This window comes from Styela clava, chromosome 4 (genome assembly GCF_964204865.1).
Source record: "Styela clava chromosome 4, kaStyClav1.hap1.2, whole genome shotgun sequence".
In the NCBI taxonomy this organism is placed as follows: domain Eukaryota; kingdom Metazoa; phylum Chordata; class Ascidiacea; order Stolidobranchia; family Styelidae; genus Styela; species Styela clava.
The window spans coordinates 15111779-15137569 of NC_135253.1; the positions used below are offsets into that span (position 1 = coordinate 15111779).

At 32.1% G+C, this 25791-nt stretch overlaps 2 protein-coding genes across 4 annotated transcripts in view; both read left to right on the forward strand.

Moving 5' to 3' along the window:
* Positions 1 to 4981, forward strand: part of LOC120326135 (uncharacterized) — a 30287-nt gene extending 25306 nt beyond the window's left edge. Inside the window, exons 17-21 of one of the 2 annotated variants that reach the window (XM_078111701.1) lie at positions 26 to 157; positions 1263 to 1430; positions 1940 to 2287; positions 2607 to 3035; positions 3776 to 4981. In XM_078111701.1, coding sequence (XP_077967827.1) covers positions 26 to 157; positions 1263 to 1430; positions 1940 to 2287; positions 2607 to 3035; positions 3776 to 3925 — 1227 coding nt within the window. In that variant the 3' untranslated portion in view covers positions 3926 to 4981. The remainder of the gene's footprint in view (positions 1 to 25; positions 158 to 1262; positions 1431 to 1939; positions 2288 to 2606; positions 3036 to 3775) is intronic. The other variant, XM_039392370.2, reaches the window with a different exon arrangement.
* A 19-nt stretch (positions 4982 to 5000) lies between these two features.
* Positions 5001 to 25408, forward strand: LOC120326136 (uncharacterized). 2 transcript variants are annotated; one of them, XM_039392371.2, is made up of 21 exons: positions 5001 to 8557; positions 9057 to 9194; positions 10536 to 10645; positions 11067 to 11214; positions 11739 to 11843; positions 13823 to 13978; positions 14645 to 14778; positions 15201 to 15327; positions 16015 to 16056; positions 16624 to 16796; positions 17070 to 17181; positions 17679 to 17852; positions 18261 to 18299; positions 19090 to 19307; positions 19972 to 20100; positions 20331 to 20486; positions 21681 to 21750; positions 22372 to 22583; positions 22897 to 23028; positions 23601 to 23759; positions 24761 to 25408. In XM_039392371.2, exons 1-21 carry the CDS (start codon positions 8353 to 8355, stop codon positions 24884 to 24886), a joined length of 2865 nt encoding a protein of 954 aa, XP_039248305.2. In that variant the 5' UTR covers positions 5001 to 8352; the 3' UTR covers positions 24887 to 25408. The 2 variants fall into 2 exon arrangements, with proteins under 2 accessions (XP_039248305.2, XP_039248306.2); XM_039392372.2 differs by lacking the exon at positions 18261 to 18299.
* Positions 25409 to 25791: the final 383 nt, after the last annotated feature.

Sequence of the window (25791 nt, forward strand, 5' to 3'; positions counted from 1 at the left end):
GTAAAATATTATTTTTAATTATCAGGTTATTGTTATATGTTCGGAAGGAACTAAGGGCTGCTTAGATCAGAAAGAATATGATGGCAACATGTTCTCACCGGTTATTCATAACATTTGTCAGCAGTCATTCATTGGACAACACCCAGGAAAATTCTTGGTAATTTTATTTATTTTTTCTTTTACTAATAACACCTAATAGCGTACATGATGACCTAGCGGTAGTATTAGAACAACGGTGCACAACGTGCGGCCTTACGGCCGCATGCTTCCGCCGGGAAAAATTAATGCGGCCGTCCACAAACGAAATCCTATACGTAAACAAAACAAAAAAGTTCAAAATATAAGATTTGACGGCTATGCTTTGCAAACTTTTATAGAATTTATTATTTTATAGAATTAAAATATTTGACATTTTATTATAACTTTTGGGGACAAGAAAATGGGGGCGACCGCCCCCCCCCCCCCCCGACTTTCGATTTTTTTCAAAATTGTGCAATTATTATGCAACTTACTGCAATATATCTGCTCAAAAATAGGTCCACCAAAAAGAAAAATCCGTTTAAAATGCGAATATTATACTTCCAAGTAGTCTTACATACTTCATAATTGGGCAGACTGCACCCCGCATGGGTCAAATACGCGGTTATGACGTCATAAATTCTAAATTTTTTTAACAGATTTGATATATCTTCATAATTCCTTTTGAAAAAATATTTATTTGTTTTCAAGTGCTTTTATAATTCAAATGGAAAGAGTCATGCTTTATTCAGGCCGTATTATGTACGTTTTAAAAGCCAGACGATCAAAACAATTTTTTTTAAGCTGATGTTATGTTTGTTAAATGTTTATAAAGCGTCCTTTTTTCTTTTACGAGTCATTGTGAGGGATATAATCAAACATCAATCGTTGTCTGTCATGTATAGGGTGTATAAAAATAAGCAAAACTTGAAATGGTAATATACAAATCAATTGGTATATACTAACTTGAAGGCTATATAATACTTCCATTTTTCTAAGCTTACTCTGAGCTCTATATTTTACCCAAATTTTTTTCATTTTTTTTATCCTCCTTTCCTCTGGTGAACCTTCTTGCAACATTGGGTATAGTTTTTCCCACATTTAGCATGGTGGTAAAACTGTTAAATCTAACTATGATGGCATCCTATTCGCAGGTTGAAATCAAGGTCCAAATCACATGCACACCACTTTGTTCAGATCAAAACATGTAAATCGATTGTTAAGTGTTTATTTATATTTTCCAGGTTGGTTATTTTGACTACAGCAAGCCAGAACACGTTCCTGATTTACTACACGATCAATGTCTGATGTATTTTTCATTGTTCAAATTAATGAAACAATTTGAACCTTTTTATTTTCGACTCGTGGAAATTGAACAATATCAGGAAGGCGGGATACATAGGATTGACAAGGTTTATTATAGTTTTAGAAGTTGTATTTGAAGAATTTAATTCTAATGAAAATATCATGACTCATGGATGTTCAAAACCAAATATTCAACTATTTCAAAACCTTCTGAAATATTAATTTGAGTATGGAATGTCAAACATATTATGGTCATTTTTAACAAAGAACACATAGATGTTAAAATATATACGAGTTTGAATTTGGTATGTGACAAATTTGAGATATAAACAATGACTTGATTGGTCTTATTTTTTTTTTTTATAAATTGAATGAAGACTCCTGTTGTCATACTGTGAGGATTCAGTTGATTAAAATGATAGTTTTACAAATAAAGCTATTCTAAATTTGCGAATTAATAATATTTAATACTATTCTATTTTGAATCATTCTCTTCGTTTCGGACATCTCTCACTAGTCCTATTTTAACTCGTATATTGATTATGTTTTGTATAATTTTTATATATTTCATATTTACTCTCGTTCAATAACAAACACTAAATTTCACTTGTTTCAGATTGCTTTTGATCGATACCATGAGCCCGAACTAACACAGTGTGGAATGAAGTTGAAAGAATCGATAGAAAAAATGTCCGCTTATGTTCGGTCCAATCCAACATGGTACACGGACAAATGTGGTGAAGGCATGGCTGGGTCTAACTTACCAGAACTTCCTACTAGTACAGAACCTGATATACTTCCTGATGAAGGTCAAATGGCACCAGAGGTGGAAGGTCAAGCTAGCATTTCTTATCTTCACATGTCGGCTCCACCACAAATTCCGAATGAACCAGTCAGTACTGGTGCAAGACCTAAAGTGATGAATGCAGCTCCACCAGCTCAGTATCTTCCACCCCAAAATATAGTAAGTTTTTTTGAATTTTATTCTATCAGTTATCATCAAGGTGTCTTAATTTATTCAAAAATGATTCAAAAAGGGGGAGGATTCAATTTTTCCCAAGAATAGCAATTCCTTCTTCATCCATGGCTGCTTGTTCAGAATGAAGATTTAAAACGCTTACTAATATAAAATCTGATATGCGATATAGAATGAAGATAGGATATGGTTTACATATTTATTCTGAATTCACAAATTATATTCCTTTATATTAATGTTGCTCTTATTACAGATTAGATTTTCATCATCAGTACTTGTATTTTTAATTTCATTCTTTTTTTTCAAGCCACAGCCACCACAGCCGAATCCGCCGCCTATGTATGGGCCTCGTCCCGCTGTGAAACGAGTACCTTACGAAGTATTGTCGTCCGGTGTCACGTCAAATTCCACTGATGAAAGTTTTGTCGTCGACGAAAAAGACACTGAAGATTTAATGTCTACGTCATATCCACCTCATCCAGCAGCAGTGCACGTCCGACATCCTCCAGCCGAGCATGACGACTACTCAGGCATAGGATTCCGCCAACCTGGTCATGCTAATGGACACGCAGGATATGATCTCTCATATCACCCAGAATCATTTCATCTCGATGATCCACTCGAATCGGAGAGTAGTTTGCTCTCAAATTTACCATCTAATGAAACTCAAATAACGAGGATTGGATTAACGGATTCAATGGAACTACCGCAGGTTCTTGAAGCTGAAAATTTAATTGTGAGTTGATTTAAAAAATTAATATAGGATCTCATTTTTATCGGTATATTATGAAAATCAACAATTACTGGTGTATTATGCATCCTTATAGTTTTTGTATAATTTTAGTAACTCTTGATGTCAATCGTAACTTTGCTCAGAGATGAGTGTATTCTATTTTTGGAGCGATCGCGCGTATGGCCTTGAAGATCTCTTTAAAGAAAAATAGAACAAAGAATAATGCTCTTATACCACATTTGAGTCTATATTTTATTTTTAAAATAAATTGTAAACATTTGGAATAATTAATTCATGTTGTGTTTGAAATAGGAGATTTTAAAATTGGTAGTGTTGTCGACACTGTAATAAACGAATTTAGATGAATGAAAATACTGTTTCAATAAAGGATTTGCTTTATTCAAGGTTGGATACCAAGCTGAGTCATGGTTCATCCGAGTGTTAGTTGACGACGAATCAGAGTCATTCCATTTAGATGACCTACTCACTCCAAGTCCTTGAATGAGGCCACTCGAGTCGATCTTTGATCATGAGTATCTCCAGCACTCGTTATATTAAAGTCTCAAGTTTTAAAACAGTTGTTTCAATTTCTGCTTTTCCTAATTTTCTGTACGACAAAAATATGTTGTATATCTAAAATTGAAATGAATTGCTGAAATTGGAGGCATCATTTGACTATAGCTGAAGATTTTCGCCTAAAAACATTCATAATTTATTTGAAGATTTATTTTCAATTTTTTTAGTCTATCGAACCCGCTGGCAGTCAGCAAATTGAAATACCAGATCCTCGGTCACTAGGAGAATCAGGAGTTTTTACGTTGGCGCAAGTTGACGACAATGATGATGAAGATATAGAAGATCAATTTAAAAGCATAAACTTATCTATGTTCTAGTTAAGTTCAAATCTTGCTCGATAGACTTTCGCCGAGAGATACAATGATAAATCTAACATAGGGCGAGGAGAAATTGTTTTATCAGTAGCTCAAGATTGGCTGTCCATATATTGATGCCAAATTCGATATATCCATGATCAGGGATGGCCATTTAATACATCATGAAATATTATTTTCGAATACGAAACATTGGATATGGTCATGTTGAACACAGAAACATGCTCATAGCAAAGATAGATTTATATCAAACAGAAAAAATTGAAACAAATTGTACTGAAATGTTTACAGTTATCCGAAGAAAATAAACTTGGATCGGTATGACCAAAAGATATAGATTGTGCATACATTTCCACTATCTTTCCAAATAAAAATATTCTAAATGCCTCCTAAAATCAAGCATTTACAATATTAAATATAAATATTTTCGAATGTGTTAGATTTTTTTTGACCATCTCCAGTCTATTGTATTAACCTAAATGTTAAGGAGAAGCAGCAGTCACTTCGAAGCATGTACAAAAACACCAAAGTGAATTATTATAATATCACATAGTGAAAGGCTGGTTGCAAGACTTTGTTCCTCTAAAGAGATATTAGTTTAAGGGTAATTATTAATATTATTTACATTAGCATTTTATCTTGAAGGCTTTTAATCTTTTGTAATTGCTTTGTTTTCACGCATTTAATACTTTGAATCACTTTTTATAAAGATTGAAATGTATATTCCATCCCTTGTCCTTACTAATTAATGTCAAAATTGTTTCTTGGTAAATTTTATTTGAAAGTTATTGCTTTTTCGAGTGTGTTGGGGAGGCGTGAGTCATCTACTCAAATAGAGTCATTATTTATAAAGACTTGGGTTAGACACGATTCATCCAAACTGAACTACTCAGACTCGTTATAAAATAGCCGCTAGTGATGGGACTCAATTCTAGGCTTGGATGACCTTTGACTCGACTTGGGGATCGTGGACTTGCACTGTATACTGGTTATACCCACATTGTTGATCCTTATATAGATGACGAGCAAAACATCAAAACGAGTAAAAAACTGTCACCAATATGTTTTTTAGCGAAATCTTCGAGACCTTTCAGAGAATGTTGTCTTCTGCTTAATTAATTGACTGGTTCAATTTTTGTGAAAATGTCCCAGTCATTCTCTAAAAATTTTCTTCTTGAAGCTAGTAACACTAGTTCTGATTTTCTCTTGCCATGTGCAGTTAAAATCTAATTTATCTTAATAATAAGCTAAATATTGTTGCAAAGATGATCGATTTCATTTTATAAAAATGGTTGATACTTTTATTAGAAAAAAAAAAACAGAAAATTACAGTGTTTTGATGTTATTGTACATTTGTTCCGTGAACTATTAAGTAGCAAATTATGATAATGATCCATCTGGTGTTTATTAATTTTGCTTTGATTTCTTTGGTAATTCGCATGAGTGATTCAATTACGGGTTGGTTACAGTCGGCTCCCACCTATGACCTTCTTACTACTTTGGAAGGTCTGACTAGCTTCTGTTTAAATTGTCACCAATGTACTAGGTTAGTGAACTCACTGGAACCGGTTTGAGTTCTATTTTGATTCCAATTGGAGCTTTAACCAAGGCTTGGGAGCTGGTTCGAAATTACGATGGCTCTGTATCCAGCTCCAGAGTGAAAGCATATTCAACATGTGTATTAAGCTCCTGCTCTATAGCTTCATTTTTTGTGTCAGAGCTAGACTCCAGCTCGGAAAATTATAAATGTGGAAAAATAACTAGATTGTTAGGAGCTGAAGCCACTAAAATTTCTGGTAGTTTTGACTTCGGCTCCTTCAAAATGGCTCCATGACTCAAGACTATAGCTTCGGCTTCCAAGCCCTGGCTTTAACAACACAAAGCCTCCTTCCAATATCTGTTCACATACTGAATAATTATTTTTTGATTGAAAATATTTTTGTATGTTTTATTGCGCGTCCACATGCACACATACATTTTGTATGTGTATGTGTTATATGTTTTAGAAGTCCACTTGTTTTATGAAATTTTCAGCTTTTATGCAGGTGTATATTTCTTTAAAATAGTGGTCTCGTTCCGTCTTCCCCATGCTAATAGATAATTATGTAAATATCTGTATTCTATTTTTATTATTGATGTTCTAATCTGCCATGCAAGGTAGATTTAGATTCTTTAGATGTAATATTTAGTGTTGCCTTCCATTTTTTTCACTAAACTTTCAGTTGAAAGAATCAGGTTTCTTTTTCGTTCATTCATACTTTTCTGTAAAACAATCTTCCACAGATCGTATTATGTGTTTCGAATTTGATTTTAAAATAAATTTTTTTATTTTATGTGGAATCTGTGTAACAGGTAAAACATCACAATTTTCCAATATTTCGAAACGTCATTTCTGTTATGTGCATAATACACCATCATCGTACCTCAGTTTGACAATCACTTTTGACAATAAATTTTAACACTGAACTGTAACTATTTGAATTATTTTAATTGGCATTGTGGTCTATACCAGGGAAATTGCCCCTATTCTGTAAATTTTGCAAAATTCAGTATTTTATTTTTAAAATTGGAATTGTTTGATGAGCCATGTTTATGTCAAACTAGAAATGTCCAAAATGAATGAAATTACCGAATACATTAGTTTTTTTTTTTTTTATTTCAGGAAGAATTTAGAATAGGTTCCTTTTCCTTCCGAATTTGCAATTTTGAGAATTTGACACACTATAGGGCCTATAGTATAGGCTGTCGAGAAATAAGCTCTATTTTACTTCTGACTGTAACGAATGAAATATCAAATTTGATCATAATGATGTTTATCTACAGTAACTTTCAACTTTTCGTCGTTATCAGGTATAATTTTGGTGAATTCAATAGTAACTGTAAATTGTTCTATTATAGCCATATCTAATCTGAACTTAATTTGCACATCTTTCATTTTAGTGATAAAAATCAGTAAAGAGTTTTTATTAGATTATGTAGTTTTTTAGTTTTAAGTTAAAAATTCTGTATAGCAATAGCAATTTTATGTCATGTTTGTTTTACATTGGCTCCAAATATTTTAATAAATATTATAAATTTCTTAAAAATTGTCATTTTGTGAGATTTGAAGGAAGCGAATTGAAATCAAATTTCTAACTTTCTCAGAAGTATTTATAAACATTATTGAACATTCCATTGATTATATAAACCTAGAAAAAACTTCAGTGCTTTTTAGTTGAAAACCCTTGATATGCCTGTATAAACCTATGTCTTATAAACTCTATATCTTATATAGACTGATAACCGAAGAATAGGCCTTGGTTCGTGAAATGATTAAGTTGTCTTAATGACTTCTCTCCCCGGAATAGATACTGGTATACAAATCCTATCTTAACTACTAAAGTTAGGATATTCGGCCATTTTAACTTCATTGTTTATCTTATCATGCTCAAGCTTGGTCCCGAGGATGGAATGTGTTTGAAAACGGCCTGTAACTTTGAGGTTGTTTTGTGTAGTCATTCATCAACCATTCGTTTTTCAAATCAATTTGGCTATTTTCTTATTGCCATTTTTTATATTATATTTATATTACCGGTATTTATGGGTGGTTTACTTGTTGGAATTTTGAATTGAATGAATTGAAAATTTTGAAATTCGATCTGGCCATAATTATTTTTTTCTGTATTAAAATGTAAAATACTAATCTAATGCCAAAGTAATCAATTCTGTTTACATTTGCCCAAATTCTTTTTTATCATTTTATCGTTTTTTCAGCAATTATATTTTTTCTTCTTCCTATATTGCAAATATTTTTCAGCTTTTATCTTAATATTGGTCTTCTATTTTTTGATAATATGTGACTTGCTTTTTACAGTATAGCATTATATTTTGCAAAGGATCTGGGGATGTCCACAGTGAAAACGTTTTCAGAATCAAATTTACGATTTAAATTCTGAAAACAAAGAATCATTAATTTTGTCATAAAAATCATGATATACCGGTAGGTTAAATTTTACCTGCATTTTTAACACAATACAAGTCAAACTACTTTTGAATTTTGAGTTTTGATTTTTTCAGAAAAAAATTGTATTATAAATAAAAATGGGAATTTTATTCATAAGGTATTCAAAATAATTGCATACAGCGAAATTTTCAAATTGATTTAAATTTTATGCGAAATATTTATCAACAAAATTTTTCGCATGAAGATTTGAAATTTTGATCCCAAATAATTCAAACGAAATCTACCGGACATCCCTGGTTTTAAGTCACCTAAAAATAACAAGTGTTATTGAGAAAACGTTGCATTTTTCACTTGTTTTTAAAGAGATAAATCGTCATTATCACATAGATTATTATTTTGCTTTTATCACTCGTTCCTATATAATAACATTGTATTGATGCTTGAATAATGTTGATTTAGATTGAATAATTAGAATAGTTTCTTAAATATGCTGGTAGTATTATTGAAAATACTGCTTCTGGTAGAGTTCTGCGGTCTTCAATATCTCATGGTGAATGGTAGCTTGTTGGAACATGGTAATGATGAGGTTGTATATGAAGATTTATCAATTTTTAATGGAATTCCATCATGTGATTCGAATTGTTCTTATATATCAAGCAGGAATAGAAAACATATGACATGTTTGATCAAAGGTATGTGAAATAATATTATTTGTGTGAATGAATATACTTCATTTGTATATATGCTATAGTTTAAAGCAGGGGTTGGCAATGTTTTTTTACAGTGTTCCAATTTGTAAAAATAAAATGTTGAAATATACATTTATGTGCCAATGAAAAATTGTGTTATATAAGGAGACCCAAGGACAATACAGATTGACATAAAATTGTTTGGATAGTTTGCAATACCTGAAGTTATTTGTTTGAATGTACGTGACTAAATTTCACAACAAATGACTAAAGTTATTTTTATTACATATACACAAATTCCCCATAAAAACTTCTTATACTTTCATGGAATTTTCTGATTGGCCGGTGTTGAGATTGAAATTTTGTCGATTTTCTTATCTATCGGTAGATATTATGTCATATAGTCTTCAGATTTAAAAATTATTTATTTTCTGTTATACTATTTTTACCTATTTAATTTTTAGATTTCAATATTTCTAATGTTACTCTTTTCATATTCTAGATTGCAATTACTCAATGACTGCAGAACAAAACTATTCAGTGCGTCCTCGAATCTTTGATATTTCATTTGTTAAATTTCAAGACATCGATGGAAGACAAAAACTAGCTTTGAATTTGAAATGGTCTCCTCCATATTTTGGTATGTATAATTATCTTCTATTTGGGTTGACAAAAATAAATTTTTCGATCTTGATTTGGGACTATTCAGTTAGAGTTTGAGCATGCTTTTATATTTTATTGATATTGCAGTTGGAGTCAGAGTGCTTTTTTCAAACTCATCACATATTGAAGAAGAAATTTAGAAATTTTTAACCTCTTATAGTAGGAGGGATGCAGTCAAATATTAGTATCTTTATTGGCGGTAATTGTAATTCAAATTTCCAATAGAAATTGAAAGGTGATTACGTTGGCTATCGATTTTCAAGTTTGTAATGTGTGTATAAATAAGTATTGTAGTAATGAAACTTAGTTAGTACTATTACAGCGAATACAAAAAATACAAAGCAAAATTCCACCCCAAGAACGACAAAATGCCTCCCCGGGGTGGAATTTCTCTTCGATGGGAGAACATTGCGCCCTATCTCATGCAATTTCTAATAAACCTTAGCAGAATGCATTGCCTGGATTTGCATCAGAGAATTGCTGTAAATTGTCGGTTCACTCAACATGACCCAGTATTAGACATACTTAACCCTATCTGTGCGGTGGGCACGTATACGTACCCACGACAAAAGTCGCTAGATTGCGGCGGGTACGTTGATGTACTCCACTGTTTTATTTAGCAATCGGTCGTAAACTGTTGGTCTAGTTTTTCCGGGTTTTAGTTTATTGATAAGAAGTCTTCTTCGAGATTAACATAAGCGACGGTAAATCTCGCTTTCGTTTACGACGGGAATTTTATTTGCGGCGGAACGAAGGAGTGTTTTTGAAATTTATGCAAATTTCGGTGCTTTTTGGGTGGTAATAGAAGACATATTATCCCTTCCATCTACCAAAGTATTTTGAGTTGGATCACGAAATTGCTACAGCAATATTATGCTATTGTTTGCCAACCACGAAGCGGTAACAGTAAAGGATTTAGCGAATATTTCTATTTTTTATCACGGTTTGAAGTTTCAACTCCCAAGAAAAAAAATGCCTTTTTTCTATTCGGTTTGTGACTCAGACCACCACTTTTGAAAAAAAAACTTTTTTTTTTAATCGCCAATTGCAAGCTCTTTAAATAAGCTTTCCAACGAGCCGTCAGTGGGCAGCAGAGGATCTTTAGTTTTTCGTTAGTCGATCTATTAGTTGTGGGGGTACAAATGCATAAAATCGGCGTAGCAAATACGATTTTTTAATAAAAAATAAAAATTGCATGGAAAGGTTTAAACACTATTTTTAATTGAAGTTAAATTTGATTGTTATTCATAACTTACTGACAGAATATTTTTTGATTATTCTTTACCATTCCTTATAATTTTTTTTTCAATTTTATCAGGGATTTTGAGGCACACAAATGGATATTTACTAAATATAACAGATGGAATCACAAATTATATAAGATGTTATCGTATATACGAAAGTATGGATTACCACAGTAACAAGAAGGTATTGAAATAGACCCGTATTGATTGAATGTTTTTTTGTTTGAGCATGATTGGGCACAAAGTGGATTGTTTTGTTAATACGGTTGGTGTCATTGACGGTGGTATGCTAATAAAATTACATGTCCCAAAAATTTGATTCTATGAATGATTTGGAATAATTTCATTTGAAAATTTATCATTTTGATAACAATTGATTCACACAATATTATGATCAAAAAGGCTTTTAAACTGTTAAAAAGGAAAACCCAATCAAATCACTTTTATATTCAACCTTCCTACATTCCCAATAAAACTCAATAAATATACATTGGTCCCGAGCCCCGACATGTTTTTTTTTACCTAATTCCCCACGGAATAGTAGATTCGGTTAAGAATGGCCATCCCTGGTTCTAATGTAAATTTATTCTTTATTTTCACTACAGGATATATTTGAAAACAGTTGTTACGGAAAATACTCCAATACATTTGTACGTTATGGTTCAACAATCAATGTATCGATATCAAGTTTACCATTAAACAAAAACAACTTAGCTTATACAAGAACTGATGCGGTTGTTCAAGTACCTAATGGTAAACAATATATAGATCAGCTGAAGCAAATAATAGAAATATATTATGAATTAATTGGAGAATGTAATTTTTTTTGTGAAACGTGTTCATATGTTACTTCATATCTTTGCAACCATTTTGATGTCATTTTACTGCATGAAAGATTAATTGGACGATTCAAGTTTTGGTTTTTATGAAATTGACTGTTCAGTGAATGAGAGAGATACCAGCAAGGGGCTAAGAGACACGACCTTTCCAACCTATAATTTATGATGCATTATTATAAATCACTGATTGAAATTTTAGTTACACTTGCGTTTTAATTGGGAGAATATACTCTTGGCTAGATTGTGTGCTTAAGCCAAACAATCAATTGCAATTTAAATACATGGATATTGGATACAGTAATAAAGTTGGCTAGTCATAAAGCAGTGCTGACATCCTCACAGTCACACTATCATGCATCTGCTGTTAAACACGTTAGAAACGCTGCATTATCTTTCAAAATGTTCGGATATTTTTCAGTATGTTTAATTTTTTTGTAGATGATGTTACTCCAACAATAAAACAATGTGCTTCAAACTGCAATACTTTAGCAACAAGCGTCAGTGATGAAAAAACACATGAGATACAATGTGTTCATATAGATGGTATGTGAATTATTTATATTATGATATTATGCATAATTTTATCTCTTTTTTTTTTTAGAAAGAGAGCTTGTGAACTCTCAGAGGTAAAAGCGAATAATCTACAAATCGATAACTCAAATGTCGAGAGCTACTGAAACTACGAGACAGAATTATTGTGGGTCGTTACACACCCGCTAATGCCGCTATTCACAGGATTTTGAATTTTTTCTATACAATATTGGATAGTATTGTCTTTTCCAGCCAAACTAATTGTGTGCCTTGTAGCCTTTGCACCTAATGCATGGATCAGGTTGTGCTTTATCGCCTACACTCAAAACCAGTACCAGTTCCAGTTGTGCCTTACAAATATACAAAACCTCAATCTAAACAATTTATTAATGGTGACTATTGGTGAGGGTGCGTTTTATAATCGATACGTCTTATGGTATGTGAAATATGATATACCGGTATGTTTTATGTGTATGTCATACTGGCTAAAAGTTACGAGTAACATGTCTGGGAAAATAGACATGGTCGTCTTGAAAATTTTTTTTAATCTCTATTTTTTCGTTAGATTTAACATTTATAATTGCTACTTTTATCATCACGAACCGAAAAACGTTTCTGATAAGTCGATGTATTATTGTTACACAAATGAAAATTTCACACCATTTTGCCATTGGCAATGTTTTGTTTAGGTGACTTTGTTACGTGACATGTTTTGATGTACTATTTTAACAAAACCGTGCAATCCAAAAGTTCACGATTTCAATAAATAAAATGACATTATCATATTGAACAAGAAACAATATGTTAGTACTGGTAGATTTTTTATTTTTCAATAAAGTGTGACCATGGCTCGGCATTTCCGAATATCTGATGATTTCAGGATCCAATCGAATTAGGTGTGACTTTTTTATTGAATTATGTCCTCAAGATATATACGGTAAATTACTGAAATCACAGAATCCATGACTCAGTAAGTTCACTGAGCGTTCACACACAATGAGAAACAAGTTTCATCAAGTAGTCACATGATAGAAATGAGTCATATGTCAAATTGTATTGTAAATATATGGCTTCAATAAACAAAATGAAGAATCTACCTCGACTTTCGTTAGACCGAATCGAAACAAGATGGCAGCAATTGAAAATTTACTATTTGATTCTAATTGCCCTGCCCCAAATGTGACACATTCATGAATTCTAATAGAGCTCTTCGCACAAATGTACTCATTTACTCAATGCCTATACTATTGTTCATTTGCATTTTATTCCGAAGGCAACTCCTAATTTGGTTAAATTTCCATCCATCACATGTTTTTTAAATATATATTCAGAATTTTATTACATTTTATACTCTTTTTCCATTCTTTCATTATGATAGCATCAGGGAACAGAATTGGTTTAAAACGAGTTTATTTGACATGTTCTTGCCGTGGATCCAGGAATTAATAATTTTCTATTCTGATTGTTTTATAATAATATTTCGGATATAAAATACTGAATATATTATAAGTTGATTAATGATCAGCAAAGAACACATAGAACGGCGGTTCCCAAAGGGTGCGCTGAAGGCCTGTGGGGCACTAAATGCTCACAAACAATGACAAAAATGAGTTTATTTAAGGGCAGCAATTTTTTTTTTGTGTAAACGCAAGTTTTTTCCAAAATAATTTGGTGTCGAATGAGCAAAAAGTTTGAGATCCGTTGACATTGAAGTCAATGTATATTGAATGACATTACTACATCTGGAAATGCAGGGAATGTTGAGAAATACAATAACTCGACCTTTCCTCTATTTTTCCAGTTCTTGGAAATCAAATAAATTACCCTTTTTAGTTGTACTGAAAGACAGACTACGATTGCTCAAAAGGACAATTTTGCAAATGAAAAAAAATCAAGTATTAAAAATATTGGATATAAATAATTTCAAATCAATTTGAATGTCATGAGAGTCATTTTCACTATGCTTAAGTTAATTTTTGTTTTTATTTCAGCTAATAGAGTTTCTTCATGTGCAAAGAAATCGAAAAGTTTGGGAAATGCTCCAGAATCTGTTGAAAATACAAAAGGCTGGTATAAATACAAAGACTTAGAAGATAAAAACAATATCAAATTAGCTCTAAATTTTTCATGGACTTTTGGAATTGAATGTAAGTTTATATAAAATTACTATACCAATGTATTCAAAGATATTTGAAGCAAAAAAGACTTAGTTTCCGCTGTAACAATGATAATTTCTCTGTTTTTTTTTGTCCAACCCGAATTAGGTTAGTTGGGAATACAAGGAAATGAAATTTATCTGAGTGATTGACAATGTTCGAAGGATTACTAAGATTAGCTTTGTCTTTTGCTTGATTATTTCTTGTTTTTTCGATCTAGACACGGTTGTATTGCAAATTTTATTCAAAATTTTTTTGTTGTATTTATGCTTCAAAATGGTAGTTGTTTATATTAATATTGAAAGATCAATTTTTTCAAATAACTGATTTCATGAACCTTTTCTGTTCTATAATGGATTCAATATCCTGACATTGTTATCGAGTCAATAAGTTTTGCAAGCTCCAAACTATAATTATAATCTCTGGTTTAGGTTTTGCCTGTTGGTGATTATTAATTACCAATAAATTTCCATAAAAAGGATTTTAATAATAATCTTTTGTGAGTAAAAAGTTTACTTTTGGATTGTTTTTCCGTCTTAGTTTTCTGTATATTTCTTTGATTATTTTATTAATCTATCACTAATTACTACACTATTTTAACTTTTATGTTTTAGCTATGGTAACTATAATACAAGAATTTTTTTATTTTATTTTCAGATAACATGAGTGATTTTGGTTATTTCATTGAAGTGAAAAACAAAAACAAAATGGAGAAGCACGATAAAAACTCATCATATACAAAATGTTTTTCAATGGCACATACTCGCAAACTACTTGGTTATAAAATGAAGGTAAAACTAGCAAAAATGCACCAGACTAAACATCTTTTATTATAATGAATTATCAGCGGTTTCCTATATTTCATTTTAAATTTCCGTTTTGAAAGCTAGGGTGAATAGAAACAAAGAAACAAGAAAGTAATGTTGAAATATATCGAGACAAAAGCCAAAGAACTAAAATGACCACCATAATGTCAGCAAAATTCCAGGCTGATGTTGAAAATTTTTTATTGAAACTCATAAAGAATTGTACCTGTAAAGAATGCATGTGGATTATGAACACAGCAAAATTTGGGGTCAAAGGTCGGTTTCAAATACTGACAAAAATGATAAGTAATCACTTTCTAGCAACTTATTTTATCTTCAAGTATTGTAATTTTGAAAATGATTTTCCACAATTAAGTCCACTTTATTTCCAATTATAATATTTTCAGCCCACGTTCTTTTTTGATTGCTATGGGCGGGACAGTGGCACTTATGTCAAGCCTGGTGAAATGTACAAAGTGAGAGTACACAGTCTGCCAGGACTTAGCAGCTTGAAATTTCACATCAATATCCCAGGTATGTTGATGTAATGTTAGATTATATAGTATTTATATCTGGAGCATTTGCTGTAATCCAGTTAGTTTTTAGTGCGATTAAACAGGAAAGTATAGAACTGATGGGCATTTCTTTTACCAGTTTTCGCAAAGCAATGTCATTCGCGATCCCTCATTTAGGATAGGATTTTCAAATACATCAAAGATTGCCAGGGGATAGGAAAGTCAATAAGACAGCTTTACTATATCGCCAACCATGGCCTTCCGTATGTTTACCTGTCCACTCCGGGATGGGGAATGGTTCACCAGTTATTTATTTTACATGCGTGGACTTGATGGTGAAGGAAACCATAACTGACCAGCGGTCAAATGAACAACCTTTCAATGGAGAGGAGTTCAGCAATCTTCTCGCACATAATTATACGGTCAAGAGATTCCAACTGTACCAAGGGTAACCACAAGTGCGATGGCAAGGGGTTTTCCCACCGCCTAGCACTTCACATTAAATAAGATATTCACATGTAAACTTTTTTCATTTTTCAAAATTCTCAAGAATGTTCAGAGGTTAAAAACCTGTTTTAAAGATTTCTAATTTCATTGTGGTTTTCACTTATGTAAGAGTTTTAATTCGAAGCAACTGCCAGGGAAAAATTTAGTAAAAATTTTCAATTTTCTAAAACCAATTATCAAATTATTTCCTATTCTTCAGATTGTGATGATCCACATATGTTTGATGTATCTGATTGTCAAGGTATGGAAATTACATTTTTGTTTTGTTTCCTTTCGTAGAAACTTTAAAGATGAAGGGGAACTTTGGAAAAAGTTTTAGCAAGTTCATTATTAAGTTTGAGGTCCATCGACGGATGTATCCACATTTAGTAATATTGTTTAAAAGGAAACATAGTAAATAAAGAGTTTCCACTTGAATATGTAGGCCCAGGTTAACTATCTGTTTCCAACCCTATACCATCACCTCATCCAGGGTGTAAAAAATATGTACGCAATGATGAGCTGGAAAAATTCTGGTGCTTCTCACATATCAGCCAGCGGTTGCTTGTTGTGCCCAGTCTTGCTTGGGGTGGAAGGCATTGTAAAACATCGTACAATAAACAGATTAGATAACTTATTATTGGTTGAGGGTTTCCATATTTGTTTCCTATTATAAGAGTATATTATAATTTTACTATTTACGACTAATTAACCTATTTTGTATCATCTTACATACATTCATGTAAATTTGACAATCAAAGTATTTTATACTTATTCCTAATCATTTCTTCTTGGTATTTTACTATTTTATAATATTAACTATACACAGGTGGTGAAAATGTGTTGAATGGTGCATCCAAGTTGCATTGTGAAAATAGGAGTGTTGAATTTTCCTACAAAGTATCACATCATTATGGGAATCGTGCAATTATTGTTTTCTGTCAGGAATACGAACAACATACAGCTTGTAATAACATCTATCAATATTTCACAGACCTAGAGGTATTTTATCATTTTATTTTTTGGTTGTTTTTGTGTTACAGTTTTCTCCACATTTATTAAAAAAAATTCTGCAGAAAAATAAGATAATAGACTTAAGACGGACTCATGTTTTTGAAATCATAGGTTATTAGGGTTATCATTACAATTGTGAATATGATGGTTGATTGTTCACAAGACTCAAAAATTTGTTTTAGTTCAGTATCTCTATTCTTGTTGTAGTTGCGGAGAAGAATCCCATTTAATGTAAATTCAATTTTTTATTTTTTTTTTCAGCCATGTGGTGTATTGTACAATCTCAGTCTTAATTTATCGCTGCCTTGTCATATCAAACTCATGGGAAACAAAAATGGAAATGCCGTTCATGATACAATCATCAACTTCTATGGTAAGTATGGTTTTGTTCGAATCATATTGAATCCATTGAAACTTATGTTGGATATATAATACATGGTTTCGTGCAAAGTTTCTGGTGAAATTTTCAAGAATCAAAAGATTTGAAATATTTTTTTTTTTTAAGATGAAAGTTGTCTGTCATAAGAGTCATCTCGGTTTAGATCAAATTCAAGTCATAGATCTCAATATAAGCACCGTAATATCACTGCTCTAAAATGGACTATCGATTCTATATTTTCTATACTCAATTGTAGAAAAAGTTAGGGATTATTTTCTCGGCAAATTCTCTACGAAAGTGGCTTGATATTTTTTGTCAATAAGTTCGAACATTGCTCTTTAGTTTTTCGCTAACTCTACTTTCACGTACATGGGATTTGAATTAAACATTATGAAAAGGGAATTTCAATAAATAACTTACAGTATATAATTATATCAAGATTAAACCACAACATTTTTATCCTCCTAGAAAAATAATATATATTTTTTTAGATTGCACCATTCATGCATCATCTAAAAGTAGTAATGAAAACATAGTTTGGCCCCTGGTGATATCACTCGTGTTTGTCGGGTTCTTAGTTGTCTCTTTCATAATTCTTCGGCTACGTATAAGACGTCGAATATTAAAGAAATCACATGGCTGTAATACAAATGACAACAATAATGGTGAGAATGTATTTATATTACTAGATCAGATTGTGTCTATCAATAGTCATTCATGTACTCACACATACACATATTGCTTATTTAAATTTTGTAGTGAATGCCAAACTGGAAAGATTACAGTCCCTTCAAAAATAGCAGCTTTTTACATAACATTAGATATCAGTGGTGTGCTGTGTGAGAATGTTTTGTATAAAAATGTTTGACTGGAGAATCATCACGAAATGAATATCCACATTCCTGCTATAACTGAGATAAAAGTCATTGTCCTTATAGGTGTCACCCCTATCTCTCAATTTTGGAGTTAAACAATTTAAAATACCCTACAATTTGAAAAGAAAACTCTGCCTAAATCACTTTCAAATTTAAAGGTCTTTTTTTAAGATAATTGCATTGCCTTCTTTTTAACAGTTGATGCTCTTCAAATGATAATGCCAGATACTGAAGAAGGTAAAAAATTATTTTGATCCTAATTGAATTTTATGAAAAACAGAATTATAATCATAAATATGAGTACCTTCTTTACTATACTATTTAGGCGTAAGACTTTTCACATACTAATTTCTTATATTTGGACAATAGACGCCCAAACCATATCCCTATTATTTTTAGTTTATTTTGAGATGTGACATGTTTTAACTGGCATTTCACTAATCTTGATACATGAACTTAAAGAAAGATTTTGGGGATCAGTAAACTTCGCATACATTAAACGAAAACAAAATAGCAAATTGAAATGACCCAGCATTGTGGACTGGTAAAGGGGTGAGAGGCAGTGGGTCCATTCCATGGTTTTGATTGGCTTTCCTCTCTCCCAGAATAAACATGCAAATCCTGGTTAGCCTGTTTTCATGTTCAAAAACTATTGTTAATCATTGATGTTGGTATTCTTGGTTATTTCAGTTGTGTGAAAATCGTTTTTTCTGTAAATAATGGACCAATTGATTTAAAATTTTCAGTGGTTGAGGATTGTTGTGTTGGTGGAAGGCTGTTACTTTTATTCATGTCAAATATTTCTGCAGGCTCTATGAGATTCAATTTTTTGTGTGATGACATCATCAAACTTGAAAATTGCGCACCTTGTAGGAGTTCTGTGTTTGCGTGCATCACGATCCATCCGTTGGTCTGTTTAAGTCGGGAAGACTGCGCTACCGTATCGGTACTGCAAAAGATTGTAAACCATGCTACTTTGTTTTTGCTTTTGTGTTCATATATTTAAGCATCTCTTGTTTACATACAGAAAATATGGAACAGCAACCTTGTATGTTACAACAAAAATACAAGATATTTGTCATGTCCTCGTTGAATTGGGATACGCACAATAAAGTCGTGTCAAGCTTCTGTACTTTTCTCAAAGCTACTTTAGGCCTGGACGTTGATACAGCATTGTGGCACAGCAGAGAAATTGCTGAGTATCCAGATAGATATTTCATTGAGAATCTAAACAGAGCAAGTAAGGTATGAACAAGGAGACTGAAATGGAATATTTGACTACATTCCAAATCAGCAACATTTGATATGGTTATTACATGATTCCTGCACACGGTTGGGCGAAGTTTTTTATGCAAGGGCAGCTTTCAGAAAATCTCTTATGTAAATGGCTGCATTGAGTGATTGACTGTGATATCATAGTTCCTGTTCCCATTCGCTATGATAGTGTCAAATTTAATGGTGGCCGACATTGTTGAAACAGAGATGAAAAAAAAAATATTATGTCAACAATTTGTAGTTTAGATATTTTAAATAAAGTTTAAATATAAAAATAAATTTTGTATGTTGTTGTAAGAAATTTTCACGTCTTTCTCCAAGAGCAGGGGGGAGGGGGGGCACATAAAATGCTTCGGCGGGCCGAGCATTGTCCCAGGGCTTTGGATAAAAGTGCATAGTCCACTGGTACATCGGATATATGACTAAATTTTATTTTCCTCAATGTAATCGAAATAGTAGATTATATGGTATTAGCATTGGAAGTTGTTTATTTGAGCCTTGAAAATATTTCTAATAATCCTTCTTTGTCACATAATATTGGAAACAGTGTTAAAATCTTGTGGGTGATGAAGAATACAGTTAAAGTTATATATACCGTAATATGCTGACAGTAATATTATATTGTTTTCTTTAGGTCATCATCCTCTGTTCGAAAGAAAACAAAAATTGTTTGGGGAATGACGATATTTGTGGTTGTAGATTTTGTTCCATTGTGAAACATATTTGCAGCTTGGCTTTTGGGAAAGACACTGGAAAATTCTTGGTAAGATTTGTATATAGCTATTGTTGTATCGAAAGGATGACCCTATCAGAATAGAATAATATAGAAGGCGTATTAGACTATAAGACGCAACGGTTTTTAAGAAGTATTGGGTTACTATGCAAAGTTCAACAAACAACAGCACTTTTTATTGCAACATAACCAGCTAGTACAAAAAGTACGTTTTCTTTTGCTGGAATAAAAAATTTTTTTTTTTTTGAAAAACTTCCTAGGTTGCCCACTATAGTTCTGAAGAACACATACCAGTACGATTGAACAAGATGAACTTTCCGATTTTTAAATTGATGGAAGAATTTGAACGACTTTATTTTTATCTGATCGATACAGAACAATATCAACATAATGGGAGGAAAATTTATATAGAAGAGGTAGAGATTATTAGTAATTTTTCAATAAAAAGTAAAAGCTATTGATTCTGTTAATTTGTGAAATTTATTGATTGTATTTAATATTGAACAGTTAATATTAATTGTATATGTGGGAAGCATCATGTTGATGGAGAACAAGCGCAGCTTTCTCAATTTTTTAAGTAATTTCTGCTATAATATATTTCAAAAAAAGGTTGAAAACCAACCACTGCTGGAAGGCCATTATTTTTAAAATTCATTTCATGATTCCTCTCCACTCCACTCCAAATCATATATTAGAACAGTGGCTCCCAAACTTTTTAGAGTTGTCAGTTGGGACCCACTATTTTTTACCACAGCTTATGGCGACCCATTTAACTTTGATAAATTAAGAAAACATTGATGAAGGAAACAAATTTAATTTCTCGAATTTAATTTTCAGTGAAGCTAGTGAGAAAGATGAGATTGTTTCTTGCTATTTTCCATAATAGACTTGACATTTATTTCAATTTCAGATAGTTTTAGACGTAAAAATTGAAAAGTTGCAGTTTATTTCGAAATTTGCTTTTAAATTTGCTTTGCCACTGATCCTAATAAGTATAATTGATCAAAGCTTTCTACATCTTTTCACGACCCACTGAGATTTCTCTTGCGACCCACCAGTAGGTCGCACCCATAGTTTGGGAATCGCTGTATTAGAGCATTGCTCTCTTGTTTGTGATGCTTACACTAAAATTTAGTGGTAACATATTGACTAAAAATTATTAATTTGCAATGGTATCCCAAAATCTAATAACAAAAGTTTCGACTTCATACCAGGCAATAGTGTTTTTGTTGCAAATGTCATTTGCAATTTAAGCTGTGTTAGTCAGAGTGATGTCAGACATACACATGAGTCATGCTTCACTTCAAAAAATTGAAATACATAAAACCCTAGTACTAATCAAAAACCCCAATTTGCAACCCCTGACCTAGTGAAAGACTAAAACTGAAACTGCATTTTTGCGCCGAAGGATGATATGATGTGATATTCTGGTCCAATGAAAATTTTGATCATGTTTTTGTTAAGGACAGTGGCATAGTATATATAGTTGCCACTAAATGCTGTCAGTATTTGCCCTTTTGAAGTTTGACTATCGACTAATAGACTTTTATTAAAGACTTACCGGTATTATTATTGGAATTAAATAAGGAATATTTTATAAAATTTTACAGGTTACATCACAAGGAATTTATAAGACAAAACATGGAAAAGATTTATGTGAAGCTATCACTCGACAACAAAGTAATGTCTATTATTTATATCTGTTTAAATAGAGAAAACAAAATTGAAACCTATTGAGAATTTCACTTTCTAGGGTTAATACTGTAAACCAGTAAATTAAATCTTTTTTGTTTTTCGCACCCCTTTGGAATTATCAACAGATTTCTCACCTCCATTCTAGAATTGCTGACAAGTAATGTTCATATATATAAAAAGTAAAGCCAGTGTATTATTTTCAATTTTTCCTGTTTATATAACAATAACATAACACAATATTTGAACGAGATTAATGTTACATTACCAAATAATATTTCAATCACTGTTAATACGAAATATTTACGCCGTGTCAGGTTAACAGCTTAGTGACTTTTTTGCTATCATTTCCACTGTGCTTTATCTTTTTATATTGTGTTTAACAATTCAGCATTCTCATCCCGAAGGGATAGATATCACTCCTCTGGTAAACTTTGTGGTAAACCGAACTATACAGTGATAAATTGCACACCCGCGAAAATGCTTTGAGGACAAGAAACAAGAAATATGTTGTCTCTAGACTAGACGATTCAATTTAGATTTTTCAAAAAATCAACCAATTCAATCTTTAATATATTATTCATTTTAACCATTTTTGAAAATTTCCAGATGCTGAGATAGAGGAGTTACCTGAAAGTGTCAATGTTTTTGTGGTAACTGCTATAGATTGCAAAGCTCACAGAAGAGTTGTGTCCGATTTCTGTTCCCTTCTCAAAGGAGACCTCGGTCTGGAAGTGGACACACCTATATGGGACGACACAAACATAGTTGCAGAAAACCCGTTTGACTATCTAATTGAAAAAATAAACAAAGCTCAAAAGGTTCGAATTATATTTTTTATTTCACATAAAGCTCTGGACAAGCATGCAATGATACACGAGGTCTACTATTGATTTTGGGACTACCTAGTTTCTAAAACGCTTACGAAAAAGATTTTAAATATTGATTACCATGAAATGATTGTGGGAATGTGGTGCCATGACTTTTCGTTCTATTACTATTCCAGGATGGAAATAGGATTCGCCAGTTTATTGTTCCCGATGCATGGATTTTTTTTTTCAAATATTGTGTATCATTTGATTAATCCCTATTTTATATTGTAGTGAGAATAATTTCCGACATCCAATTTTTCAGGTCATCATTTTATGCTCAAAAACACACAATACTTCACGTTTGAACAATGAAGATATTTGTAATAGTATGTTTTGTCGAATCATCACATTTATAAGTAATTTGGCATTTGGAGATGTTACAGGAAAGTTTTTGGTAAGAAGCATTTTCATTTGATGAAATTATTTAATATATTTTTGTCAGTATTCTCAATATAAATTACTGCGATATATTAAGCAAGTGTGACAATTCTCATGCTATGCCATGTTTCCCCGAAAATGAGACTGGGACTCATTTCAATTTTCTTTCGAAAAATAACACTAGGACTTATTTTTGGGGAATGTATTTTATTTCCATTCATCAAAAACAAAATTACAAAGTTGAGAATTACGAGATTTTCAAGGTCTTATTTTCAGGGAAACATGGTACTTTCATGAGGTTTTCTGTACCACCATGTCATTAATTTTAATACAGTTTTTTCAGCTTTTTGCATTCTAATGGCCTCTCATAACTTTGCCTAGAGATGAGTCTCATTTACTTCTGAATGAGAGACCTGGCTTTGAGGAAATTTTCTAATAAAACAAACGACCCTTGGTGAACAACCTTGTCTGAGCAAGTCTTTATACCTTTTTTTGAATACTGTACAATCTTTGTTTATTTCTTCTTCAAATTTTAAACTCAAATGTTCCAATAAAGCAAATTTGAAGTCATGAGATTCTAATTTTCAGGTTGCATATTTTGACTATTCTTCTGAGCATGATATACCTGAAATAATCAGTAAGTTGAGCCTTCCAACCTTCAAACTGATAGATGAATTTGAACCACTCTATTTCAACTTGATCGAAACAGAACAATATCAAAAAGGAATGAAAATCAATGTAGAACAAGTGAGCTAAAGGTTTTTTCTATTGTAGTAACATTTTGTAGCTCGAATAGCGATGGATCCTTGACTATTCTTATTTTGATCTTAGAGTTTTAATAGGTTTCACTTACAGTGACTAAAATTCCTGTCTTACTAATGTCTTGCAACAGGACATGAGTTCATTTGCCACCTGCAATTGATTTTTTGTATTTGTTCCGTTGTATTTGTTTCGACTGTTGAACATCGTGTAAAGCGTAAGGAAAATTCTTGGACTGTACTTTTAACTGATTACCATCCGTGGGTTTGAATCTTATTGGTGATAATTATGTGCGAGGTACGTTACCACTTCCACCATCAACGCATGCCCTTACCTAGGGTTCCCAAAACTTATTTTTAATGGGTACCATTTGGACAATTCATAGATCGCTTGTTTACTCCAAAAATTGCCTTACATGCTGTGATTGCACAAAATAAGTCAACTGCAAATGTCAACTCTGTAGTTACTGTATTTGTGGGGAAATCTCCGGGTGTTAAAATATTATGAGACAGATTTCAAGTTATGGAACGAATATCATTAATGTACCTCCAGGGGGTGTACATTGATGTACCCCAGTTTGGGGACTCCTGTCTCAAACGAACTAGAGGCCATGGTTTGTCAGGTGATTATCAGCTTTCCACATCCCTTGGAACAACTGGGATACATATGAAAAAAGCTCATAGTAATTATTAGGCTTCCCGCTGCTTGTCAGCAGGGAACCTATTGTATTCCTGTGTTTTATTATTAGGCTTCCCGCTGCTTGTCAGCAGGGAACCTATTGTATTCCTGTGTTTTATTATTATTTATTTATTATTATTATTTTTTCAAATTGGTCCTACAAACTTGAAATTCACCTCAAATGTGCAGAAGTTCTCAGCTAGCAATAAAATGCAAATTTTTTTTTACGCGGGAAGCCTGTTAAAGCTGCACGCAGCTCTAGTTTCTTTGTGCATTCCCATCACCCTTTTTACTACTTCCAAATTTTTCAGATTTTACCTCATGAAATCTACAATTCGATGCACGGAAAAAAATTATTTGAATCTATAACTAAAATGATAAAGAGTCCAGCAGAAGATAAAGAACAATTAGATGTTTGTACTCCTTTATTATCATAAGGGTTTCAATTAAAAACTGACTGCCTGATATGTTTACTTTCAAGCTATTTGTGCTTTAACAAGAAGCGATTTTGACCTGAAGCAGATAACAAAAAGCCATGAACATTTCATTGCCGCACTTTTAGCATTGCCCTACTAGTTTTTTGTTGGGTGCTTTTTTAGAATTAAGTGTCGTTTGAAATATGTTACTTTTGAAAATGCAAAAAAGTTCTATGATTTTATCTTATTGTCACTGTGATGCATCATTACCTATTGTCTGTTTCAATTGTTTCTTTTTCTACTATTTTTTCACTCTGAACAGCTATAATGGTCTAATGATCCTTTCTGTATTATGCTTTGTCAACAATTTTGGTGCTTGTCTAAATATGCCCACTGTTGAATATAATATGTTATCTAATTATATGAAGTCTTTCTGTCTGGTACATAGTTTCAACATCTTTACTTCTCTGGCTACCATGATCTTCATCAGCTAATATGCAATTGTTATAATAAATTTTCTTTATTTTAAAACTAAATTGTATTTTGTTGATGTGATGACCACTGCCGTACAGGATTTGGTGTTGTCAATAATATGTCATACAATACTAGTTTTATTTTCAAAATATTTGTTGAACAAAAGATGGAAGTTTTATTTCTCATTTTCACTCGTAGCTAGACTTGTGACCCAGGGGTGGTAACACTGGCTATATATAATATTGATAAAATGAGTTCAGGGATATGAGAGCAAACAATGATTATTGGCGATACATATAAGTTCGATAACACCATTGTATTAGTTTGGTGGATCACGGCAGCAATCTACAATATGTTACTTTCTTAAGAAGCATGAACCTGATTTTTGACGCAACAAAGCCTGAATAGCATCTAGAAAGAGTAAAACAACTTCTGAATATGGAGGCAGATAT